At 37.8% G+C, this 11,948-nt stretch overlaps 1 protein-coding gene across 3 annotated transcripts; it reads left to right on the top strand.

The window, feature by feature from the left end:
- Positions 1-6,560: 6,560 nt before the first annotated feature.
- On the top strand, positions 6,561-10,893 carry LOC118744858 (basic salivary proline-rich protein 2). Of its 3 annotated transcripts, XM_036478240.1 has the most exons (8): positions 6,594-6,702; positions 7,565-7,861; positions 8,013-8,707; positions 9,305-9,396; positions 9,455-9,839; positions 9,931-10,338; positions 10,399-10,501; positions 10,570-10,893. In XM_036478240.1, the coding sequence occupies exons 2-8, from the start codon at positions 7,783-7,785 to the stop codon at positions 10,572-10,574; spliced, it is 1,767 nt and encodes a 588-aa protein (XP_036334133.1). In that variant the 5' UTR covers positions 6,594-6,702; positions 7,565-7,782; the 3' UTR covers positions 10,575-10,893. The 3 variants fall into 3 exon arrangements, with proteins under 3 accessions (XP_036334134.1, XP_036334133.1, XP_036334131.1); XM_036478238.1 differs by lacking the exon at positions 10,570-10,893 and having other exon boundaries at positions 10,399-10,536; XM_036478241.1 differs by lacking the exons at positions 7,565-7,861; positions 10,570-10,893 and having other exon boundaries at positions 6,561-6,702; positions 10,399-10,536.
- Positions 10,894-11,948: the final 1,055 nt, after the last annotated feature.

Below are 11,948 nucleotides of genomic sequence, written 5' to 3'. Positions count from 1 at the left end.
ATTGATATTACTTCCGATTATTTAAACCCCGCACATGCATACGGACTCATTTGTTGCAACTGGGCATGAATCACGTAACTTTGAAACGATAGTCGTTCCAACAATTGCCGTCGTCGATTCGCCACTTCTCGCTCGCTATGTTTGAGTTCCGGTCGCTTAATGCATGTGAAAGCAACAACAAAGTTAGCTAGCACGGATAGACGATAGCAAGTTTGGTTGTACCTCATTGAGTTCGTTCGTTTCGCCACTTGCTAACTGATGGCGAATCGATGACGGCTAATACTAGCTGTCATCGATTCACCACTTCTCGCTCGCTATGTTTGAGTTCCGGTCGCTTAAAGAAGAATTTTGCATGTGAAAGCAACAACAAAAGCCGTCATCGATTCGCCACTTCTCGCTCGCTATGTTTGAGTTCCGGTCGCTTAAAGAAGAATTTGGCATGTGAAAGCAACAACAAAGTTAGCTAGCGCGTATAGACGATAGCGAGTTTGGTTGTACCTCATTGAGTTCGTTCGTTTCGCCACTCGCTAACTGTTGGCGAATCGATGACGGCTAAAGTTAGCTAGCACGGATAGACGATAGCGAGTTTGGTTGTACCCATTGTGTTCGCTCGTTTCGCCACTGAAGGAAAACTGGAATCGAGTTGACGATATCGCACAAACGATCAAACAATTTTTGATTTTTGTGAAGCAAGACAATCTCGATACGATATCGTTCAGACGATTGTCGTCATACGTGATTCATGCTCTGGTTTTGATATTCGTAGATGGTTTTAGGCATAGGTTTAGTAGTCTATTTTGATAAAAAAGCAAGACGAAAATTTAAAAAAATACTGAAATCATTTTAGCTGGGACCGTTGATAACTGATGAACATACATGAATATATGTATATATAACATGCATATGTATGGATGATATAATAGCTCTGATCCAATACTTTTCGTGTAAAATCCTGGAAAAAGGTCAAACAGCAAAATCACTCTCTGAAGTGAGAGTAAAAAATTAGTAACAGCAAAACGTACGGAACAAAAAAGCATCGGGTAAAATCCTGCAACATGAACTGCATTTACATGAACCACAGATTATATTCCGAAAAGAAAAACTAAATTTAGGAATATATACAAATAGAAATGCTCAAATTATACGCTCAAAAACAATAACTGATGCGGTGTTTCCAAGATATTTTAACGCCCTTGAGTCACAAGTATATACAAGTACATTTTATCAATCATACCGATAATTTCATGTATTACAAGAATTAAAAATGAAAATGAATAAAAAACGATTTTTAGCATATGAAAAAATGGATGTATTAACAGCGTTTGCAATTTCATGTAGATTAAAAAGGAGTGCAACAAAGTGAATTTTTGCACTCACCATTGTAAAAAGCCATGCAGAGTGCATATTTATATTTGTGGACGGTAGCCAACCACCATAAACTCCACAGCTGTTGACTCCACAGCTTTTATTTTATGGCTTTTGTACCATTTCCGAGAGGATGCATGAGTGTGGCTTCTTTGGAAACAAGTATTCTATGTAAGTAAAACATAATTTAAGCTGAACTTTTAAATATATAATAATTTGGCCACTGTTTTGTATTAGGTACGTAATAGCGCGGTAAGATGCCGCTTGAATTAACGCCTGGTGACCTTATCCACTGATGCATTACCTCATACCAGCACTAAAAATATTATTTTCAATATCTTCACTAGTAAAGTGCTTCATGCACACATATCTCCATTTGGTGTTTAATGCATCTCCTCGCCGGCAGAACTGCTTCCACTTTTTCACCAGATTTGCGTCCGTAGGAAACGAAAAAAAAACGTATATCGCACGCTTTCCTTTTGTTTTCACTATTACACTTTGCCACGGCACACTTCATTTTGCTTTGTAATGTCTCAATAATTGTTTAAAACCACGCAGAAATATTAACGCACATATATTAAAATTGTTATGTGATTTTTTCGTATGCTCACAATCAACAATTGCACCAAGATGATGTCACGAACACAGCTGATTCTGTCAAAATCACAAAGACCGGATTAGCGGTACCGCGATTGGCGCAATCTCTATTTCTCTCAATCGTGTTAGCAAACGACAGTGCCGTACTTATCCGTTTCTGCATCTTCTACGATTTGCCGATAACTAGCCGATAACGACAAGTGTGCCAATCTCCTTTGAAATGCATGTGCTGGGCTCAAAATTTCAGGGCGAGACAATAACGCAACTATGATTGGACAACAAGTGTGCATATAGCCTAAGAGAGCAACTCTTCCTGCAAGTTCATGAAAAGTATCAAACGATAGGCGGGGTTGCATTTGTAGACAAAAACAGAACGCGGTGAAAACAAAGAACCTTATGGGCTGTTTTTGCTTACGCGTAAAAGCACATTTATCCCATTTAGCTCTAAATGTACATTTATCCATACAAAATTCGTCACCTAAATGGAACTCCGTTTCTGCATTAGGAGTCTAAATGGTAAAAGCAACCCTGTGATCTTCAAAAATTTCCACGATTCGAACATGGTTTAATGAGAAAAATGGCAACATTGCTTTTTCGCTTATACAATTGCTAGCTGTGTTTCACTGATCACCGATCGAGGTTTCATTTATTATTTTACATTATTTGGAAAAAGGAAAGTTGCGCAAATTCCACATCAATGTGATACTGATAGAAATCTGGCTCAATTTGTGATCAACTCTGTTTGTTTTTCTCCTATTTAATTGCGGAAATTTCAATTGACAGCACGGACAAATGAATAAATACACAAACAAATTTTCGGTTATGGTTAAAACAAATCAAGTGTTTGTATTGAATTTTTTGTTTAAAATTTCTTTTTCCCTTTTCAGTAGGTGTTTTTGCACATTATCTTATCTGTGAGAATTAAATTGAGAAGCGACTGGAACACGGCTGTTTGTCAAAACAATACGATTGCTAACCCGCGTGTATGTAATGTACCTACATTTGCTAAATGCGATAGCATGAACGCTATTCGAAAAAATATGTTCGAAAGCGCTTAACGTCACATTTTAAGTGCAGCAAAAACGCTGCATTACATTTGCTAAAAAAAAAAATGGAAGTCAACAACCAATAATTTGAATATGTACGCAATTATTGTTAATTGAATAGATTTTAATAATTATTTACTGATCTTTCAGCCAAATCAGTTTAGTACCGATAACATGTAAACAAACCAACTGAAGTTTGTGTAGAAAAAAGTGCTTCTTGCGTTCCCGTACACGTCTGTATCTGTTCTCCTTTTACTCTCACTTAAAAGAGTAATATAGAAGTTTGACAGTTCAACAGGTTTTTGTACGAAGAATACTGGAACAAACTTAGTATGTAAAGACGCTATATACAAAACGGCAATGCTCTTGGCGTACAAGTTGCGTTCCTTATCTCCCAGAAATAGTCAGAAAAAGTCCGAAGTAGTCAGATTTAGTCCAAAAAGCGTTCCTTAACTCGAACATGACAGCAAAAATGAGAGAGCAACACTCGTGAGAGTGACTCTCTTCAGTCCGAAGTAGTCAGATTTAGTCAGAAGAATTTTTTCTGGCAAAATCTTGAAAAGTGTCAAACTCAACTGAATTTAAATTAACGGAAATTAACGAATAGACAAAAAGTGAGGATTATCTAAAAAGTAAAAAAAAGTGGATTGAAAGTGGAAGGAGGCAAAAAATAATTGACATAGTAGTGTTTATTGTGCTTATGCTTGTGCGAATGTGTTATGTACATACATTTCTATTCTTATTTGACGTTAGTTTTATTGTTGCCAATTTGGTTTTTTGCGTTCCTTTACTTTTTCCTGTTATTCTCTTTTAGTGAGGGCATTTTGCTTATGCTCTTGCATTTTGACACTTTTCAGATCTGTGGATTTGAGATATTTTGCTTTAAAATTATCAGCAATGTAATTCAGTTTTATGTTTCTGCATGAATACTTGAATTTGGTCGAAACAAAATAAATATTAAACCGACTGATTGTCAAAGCGCGCAAAAAGATGGGAGTTGGCCATCTTTTCGCTTCGCGTGGCAGCTTCAATGAACTATGTGGTATGCTTTGTGCATTTTCATACAATTCATCTTATCTGTCAAAGCGAATCTGTCACGTAAAGCGAAGCAAAAGTTTTATGTGGCATCAGCTTTAGCCTGTTCCCGTACTCCAGGATTTTTAGGATTTGCAGTTTTTACAGCAACAGCTATATTTCCTTATGTAAACGTGGCGCACGGGAACGACTTTGGACTAAATCCTGCAAAACACTATATGTGTGAATAGCCATAGTGAAATGAACTGAAGGTGGCGCATTCCCGAAACCGCTACTTTGGTTTTGCCGACTTTGACATTTATGGCAATACGTAAATAAACTTTTTATTTAGAAACAAGTGCAAACGTATTGTGTACTTTCAAGTGAAAAATCGAAGTAATTCATGTGTACTGAAGTAAAAAACGTGAAGCACATTACGGACCACTTTTAAACACGACATGTTAAATTGACAAGTAATTTTTAGCAAAAAAAAAAACCGACTTAAAAAAAGTATATATATCTCTATATATTTCATGATCCAATGATCAGATCTAAACCAGATTAGTATGGGACCACCTCTGAGACCCTACCTTTCCGATGCAAAAAAAATTATCGAAATCGGTTGACATGGTCCAAAGTTATGCGGTAACATACATAAAAAAAAAAAAAAAAAAATATTCCGACGAACTGATAACCTCCTCCTTTTTTGGAAGTCGGTTAAAAACGTTGAAATACCACAAATTACAAATTAAAATCGGAGGTAAGCAAGCATCGACCACTTTCTGCAGCAAAACATGCGCTGCGACAAGATATTATCACTTTTTCGGCACCTGCAATACAAACACAAAAATTCTAAATAGTTAATTAATAAGACCTATTCTTTTGAACACATTTCAAGAGTGGTTGTATACGTTGTGCTTAATTTGCCATATTCAAAGATGGCTTGAGAAATTAGTGAATCATGAAGAAAACACGTTTTGTCACTGCAAATTCATAACTGTCAACTCATTGTTCTTCGCCATATTCTTTGTTTACCCGTTGCCACAAATGTCGTTCTGCGGGAATGCGAAATCTTGTATTCTATCGTTCTTGGTGAATAGCCTTACTAGTTGCGCAACTCTACAAGTTAAGAGCGACATACACCACAGAAGAAAACTGACAAACCAAGCGAGTATCTCTTTGCTTCAGGCTATTTTTTTTTTTCGTATGGGGGTGTTTGAAGGTTTTGCTTGAGAGAAATTTGAACAAAAATCAAATTTTTTTGATTTTCTTGCCGCCATGTTGACGTTTGAGGTAACCGCATGCGTCGTGTCTAGTAAATTCACCTCATTTAGAATGTACGGAGTGAGTACGTAAGATAGAAAAATGGAATAAAACCAAAATTTCTTTCATTGTGAACCGGAAGAAAAGTAAAATTCTTTGCTTGAAGGAATCATGTTTGCATGGTGTATGGCGAAATCCTTTCTGCGTAAGAATTATAACACTTATTAAGTAGAATTCTCCTTTCTATGTTGCCGTAGAATAGAGTGGAAGGCCTTCTTCTTTTGCCAAAGTAATATAATTTTTCTTGTGCATATGAATATTCAAGATGGCCTTCAATAAAGTAAAATGACAGCCACCCCTGCCGACATGTTATTACTGGTGTCGTAAACGAGTTCCGGGCAAAATACCGGAACACCGTAGCCAGAGTGGGACCGAACGGGTTTAATTTTGAACTACTATGTATAGCGAGGACAAATAACAACATGTTATATGCCAAATAAAAGCTTCATTCATTTACTACTTAATTATTCATATTTCCCATGGAACAGCAACATTTTTGAAATCACTGAGATGGTTTTCGTTATATTTGACCTTTCATACTAACTGTAGTCCTCGTTTCCCTCTGAAAAAAAGTAAACCATACCGTTACTTTTTTCTGCTTTGTAATGTTCAGAATCTTTATAGGCCCGTCAGAATGGGTACTTGTACGTACCGTAGATATACGCCACAATGAAAGTGTTGCGTCTGTAAACAAAAATCAGTTGTTCCTTATGGCCGCGTAGTCACAGAAGTCAATTTTGCAGATACAATAGGAATTATTCACACTTTTTTTTAATAATATATTCACACTTCTCTTGATGTCTTCGCCACTGTCTCTGGCTTTTCGAAGACAGTTTATTTTCTGGATGCCTACTTTACCCAAAGAATGGTCTTGTGTAAACGCTAGGTTATACAACTGTCAGCAGGGACGGACTTGCGTGCGTCAAAAGTCGAGTGATGGCCAACGTTCGTTGGGTCCGTCGACGCAAGGGCTACCAATCTGACGCTCTGTATGCAAACACATACAGTCTACTCAACTGTCGGTTTCATCAGCAAAGTACCCCGTTCTGACGGGGCCATATCTTATACCGTTTGAAGTAAGTTCGATAAGCCGCTTCCGTCCTGTATCTCGGCCTTAAGCATTCGTCGCCAAATTGTAGATTGAGAAACACTTATCGAAGTCGATAACTAAGAAAAAAAACTCGATTTATTGTGAGCATATCTGGACTTCGTTCGCTCGATAATAGCTTCCATTTCCAAAATGGACGTCAAGTACTGAAAATCAGTGTTGTGCGTCCGTGTCGCAGTTTTATAATCCATTGTTGGAATAAAAAAATCGCTATCGTTGAGAAAAGTTGTGAAAACGTGTATTTAAAACGTACGTAATCAATACATATATTAATTTATATATTAAAGCAGTTAAAATGTGTGGCATTTGTGTGTTTTGTATCGAAGCGAAAAATGTATGCCTCGGTTTTAGCTATCGGGTCGATATGGTTCGGTCGCAGCCTTTTGCTCTGGCTACTTTGTGTCGGTGAATGAGCTTGTCGGGCGCCGTGAACATCTTAATCCAATATAAGAAAAAAAGAACTGAACTGTGTTTTGGGAAGTAAGATGAGATTTATATGAAACAATCTCAATACAAGCAATTGTTCCGCGAGAAATGTGTTGAACTCAAAATATACTGCTGATAGCGCATGCAGCGTGACTTTAGTGGTGTAGCAGTTGCTGAATTTACGGAATCGGTTACTCTATAAGCTTACTGCCGGTTCGTGATATGCTATTTCGTCGTGAAATTTAGAGTTAAGAATTGCGGTGAAGCTCTATAAACATTCGCGCGTATTCAAAATGTGTAAACTATAAAATATTCATAATCAAAATCGTGACGGTACGCGGTTTACGGTCGCACATTACGTGTCTGCTATGTATGTAGTCGGTATCCCGGTCAAAAGGCTTACGTCTTTACGTTATCGCTGATTATCGCTTTCTGACAGCAACTGCTTTTAGAAGCCTTGCTTCTAATGTACATAAACTGACTTTGCTAAAAAATAACTACTTCTATTGAAAAATGCAGAAAATTTGTTGAAGTTACATGTTTTTAACCCTTTTCTTTCTCATACTTTGTTTTTGCACCCCTTGCTTCCACCCACTAATATAATTATGGAAAAGAAAAAATATATAATAAATTTGCTTGTTTGAAGTGCTGTTCACTTATTTTTCATTACAATGTTTCCTTCCAGCTTTTTTGTGTCAGTGCTTAAGTGCGCGTTATTACTAAAAGCTTGATTAAGTTGGTCTCCAACTTCGGTTTTACGCGCGTAACGTACGTTTTAATCGTAAGGTTGAATTTTGACCTTCGGAATATTCATTCTTGCGAATATTGGCGATCAAATCGTAATTCTCGTTGATCTTCATTCGCTCGCTTATATTATACCGCTTTAAATTATCATATTACACCATGTCGACTTCGCGCAGACGTGGAGAAATTAATCCTAAACTTCACATGGATAGGCAGCCTACTGTTGCCCGCATTACAGGTATAATAATATAACAACTTATCTTTTTCCTTTGCAAGGGATTTCGTAGTTTTGCAAAAACCTCTAATTCATAACACTATGGTTAAAATATATACACCTAAAGAAATCCGAAAAACCCAATGTAACTTTTCATTTTTTCATTATATTTCAGATCCATCACTTCCGGCTGGAAAACGTCGAGAGATCGATAACGTCATGAAAAAAGCTCGGGCAAACACCAATGACTACTGGGATAAAAAGTTGATTGAGGTAGAAGAAAAAGATCCCAACCGTTGGCGGCATACCGGCTACAAGAAAATGTATATACAAGGTGAAAGCAGTTCGGGAGAAAGTGATCGCGAAGGGGGTTTTCGTTATAATTCGTCTACTGGAGGTCCAGTCGGGGGACCTGTTGGTGGTCCGCCACCGACTTCCGGTCGATATGGTCGTTCACGGTCACCGCGTTCGCGCAGTCGTTCACGTTTACGGAAATCTCCGCCTATGTCGCCACCTATGCGTCGTCGCTCGCCACCTATTGAGATGGGAGGACGTCGGATGTCCCCACCATCCATGGACAGCATGCGCGGTCGTCCTCGTTCGCCACCACCACGTGGTGGTATACCTCCGCGTTCCCCTTCGGATTTGGGTCGCGGTCGTATGCCGTTGGGCGGGGGTAGTAGCAGTGGAAACAATCGACCGCGTTCTCCACCGGAGCCACCAATGCGTCGGAAGCCGTCGCGTTCGCCGTTAGGTCGACGTCGGTCTCCACCTAATATTAGTCGCAGACGGTCGCCGCCACCGGTGGGACCAAATAAACGGGGGCAAATATTACCACGATCAAAGCGCCCTCCGTCTCCTCCGCCGAGAGTAAGTTTAATTGCATTGATTAATCAATAGCCCCGTCATTTAATAGTGATATTGATTGCCACTTATATTTATTTATTTATTTTTAGAAATTATCTATTAAAATACACATCATTCTCGAACAAAATCCAAGTTAAAAACTTCCCGGAAACTTCAAAAAAATTTCAACAAACTTTCACCCAAACTTCAAACTTTTGCAGAAATGATAGAATTTTTTTCAGTACAGTTTTATAGCCTATTCAATTTGTAGTTTTGAACTTGGGTTTATATGGGCTTTGCTAGAGAATGAAATGTATTTTAATTGAAAATTCTTATACTCGGTTTCAACAATCCGTGTTAAAATTTATCAGGCTGTTAAAATTTAAAATGACAAATTTTCCGAACAAAAATTATGTCTAAATTGAACTGCCTCATAAATTGAAAATTGATTGGTGTAACTGGGCATTAAATGTAATTAATTAAACATATGTAAGAGGCAAACAATATCACTTTGAAATGCAGATGCTAATGATATGACCGATGTTGTGCGTATTGCACATATGGGTTTAATGACAATTCAAATACATAATGTTAATGTGTTTTGATTTATTTTCATTTCAGAGTTCTTGCCGTTCGCGATCAAACAGCTCTGTAAGTAGTTGTTCCGATGATTCTTGCTCTGTTTGTTCTCCAAAACACCACCATAGATCACGGTATAGACTGTTTAGTACTTATATTCATTAAAATTTAAACTAATTATTTTATATACAGATCTCATTCGTTGCCGCGTTCGCGTATACCAGGTGGTCCCCGTTCTCCGCCGCCAAAATCTTCTTCACGTTCGTTGCAATACCGTGGAGGTCAACCACCTCCAAGCGGCCACACTTCGTCGCGTATGCACGCTCGTCCGACTACTCCACCACCTCCGAACGTGCGTTCTGTAGATAAGTATCGCGGAGAAAAAGTTCGTCGGTATAGTCATGACCGTAGTATTGATCGTGTACCGTCAGATGGACGTCTGAAACTTGTACGTTCAGGTCGACATTCGCCCACTGAGGATCCACGTGTCAAAAATCGTCCGCCAGAGCCCCCAGAGCCTGCTTCGTCTTCTTCGACAACTTCGGCCGTTGCCAAGAAAAAGAAAAAAGACCGAGAAGTACATACATATTGCGTTTCAATTGGAATTATAAATAGTTCAGAGTTATGTATGTATTCTACTAATTTATAAAATTGTATATTTTTCACAGCTGCGTACGCGCATTAAAATAGAAGGAGAAAAAAGAAAGAAGCATTCGTCATCGGAATCAGATGATTCGGGGGGCTCGGATAGTGACAGTTCGTTGCCTACTTTTATTGCTGCCACTGGCTTAACACTATCCGAACGTTTCGGTAAAATGGCACAGTGGAGTATTGATCGTAGTAACATGGAAAATATGCGCATTACCAAAGATTCCACCGGGGGAGCTTTAAAAGTTATGATTGAAGAGGGACTCGGCTCTCCGCCGCGCCGTTATTCGTATTCGCCAGCACCGGCTGGTCATTTTCCGGAAGAACTTGCAACAACAGCACCGTCGGGTATGCTGTCGTGGGATGATGTACGCGTCCGTTATGAATATTACAAAAGCCGCGGATATTTGCGCGATTTAGACTTAAAGGTACGAAAATCATTGTATTAAAGAATAAATTAATAACAACTAACACAACTATCCCTTTAGGATTACATAAAGTGGGAAGAGTGGTGGTACAAATACCAAGAATGGTTGAAACAAGAACGCTATTATGAGTATTGGGAACGCCAGCAATTAGCTCGTCGTCGACGTAAGAAGTTACCTATTACGCAGCGTCTAAATTAGGCACTCATTTTTGTCTTCATTCGTTTATCACAGATTAAGAAGTTGTTTTAGAACTTGTTACGTGCACACGATTACGCATAAATCATCATAAACAGATGGTAACTTGAATGACGAAGTTGCTTTTCATTGTGGTGTCATCTGCGTTTTTCTCATTTACTTACATTGTACATTTAAAATGTATAAAAACCTAATATATACGTAAGTAACTTGCAGAAATATTGAAGCCATCAGTACACAGTTTCAGTAATAAGCCTCTGACTACGCTGAAGTTTTTGCTTTGACGTAATGATTATTATGTATGTATTTGTATGTATATTATAAACAGTATAACTTTAATAAATCATAAAAAATCCTTAATCCGTGTATACTCTGATATAAAAGCTTAAAATTAGATATTAAAGTATTTGCTAATTGGTATGGTAATACACAAATATATTGGTGCATCCTTACGAACATCGAGAGATAGCACATCCAATTAGGTAAATTCTAGAAATTTGTTTTACGAACATGCATGCATGTACATTAATTTTTGAAATTCAAAAAATTTTTTACAGCAATTTTGGTGCTTTTCTGGACGTTATCATATCTGTATTGGGAACTGGCATCCTGCCTGCTCCCATGGCTTTCAGAAGGGCTGGTTACCTACTTGCAATAATAAGCACTGTGATTATCGGTTTTATCATAATTTATTCAAAGTTAATTTTGGTAAATAAATCGAGTTGCGAAAGTTTTTGAAACGTGCATACATATGTATAATTAAATATTGCGCTTTCAGCTTAGTGGCACGTATGAACTCGCGAGGCGCAAACGTGTTGAGGGAAGCGATGATGATTGGCGTGACCGAAGGTCCACCCGCTCTCCGTTGGCTGTAATCATTTTTAAGGTAAAAAGCCTCTTGAAATTCATATCAAAGATTATGCGAAATAATAATTTTTGTAATTTCAGCTGTCTATCTAATACGATGCTTTTCGTTTATCACTTTGGCGCCTGCTTTTTGTTATTTTCATGATTCGGTGATTACTACTGGGAAGAATATGACAATCGCATTTATATGTTAATAGAAATTGTGCCTGATCTTGTATATACCAAACCGGAAAGCTTTAGTTCCAGTTGTATTTGTTGCGAATATTGCTTTAATATTCGGAAAGCAATTAAGCTTAAATTCAAGATTTCTAATTAATATAATATTGGAAAAGGATATGGCGCCATTTTCGGAGATGACTTCCTTTCAGGACATCTATTTATATCCCTTGTTCTTCGGAGCTACAATGTTCGCTTTTGAAGCACCGGGGCTGGTTGTTTAACATACATACAGTATTGGCCAATACAATAGCACCCCCATTTCAAAGTCATATTGTTTGCCACTCATGTTTATTTATTTATTTTTAAGAATTTTCAATTAAAATACAGTT

The sequence above is a fragment of the Rhagoletis pomonella genome, unplaced genomic scaffold (assembly GCF_013731165.1).
Source record: "Rhagoletis pomonella isolate Grant_MI unplaced genomic scaffold, Rhpom_1.0 Rhpom_scaffold_00008, whole genome shotgun sequence".
In the NCBI taxonomy this organism is placed as follows: Eukaryota; Metazoa; Arthropoda; class Insecta; order Diptera; family Tephritidae; genus Rhagoletis; species Rhagoletis pomonella.
Note: the sequence above shows the minus strand (reverse complement) of the source record. Positions and strands in the feature narration are given on the sequence as shown.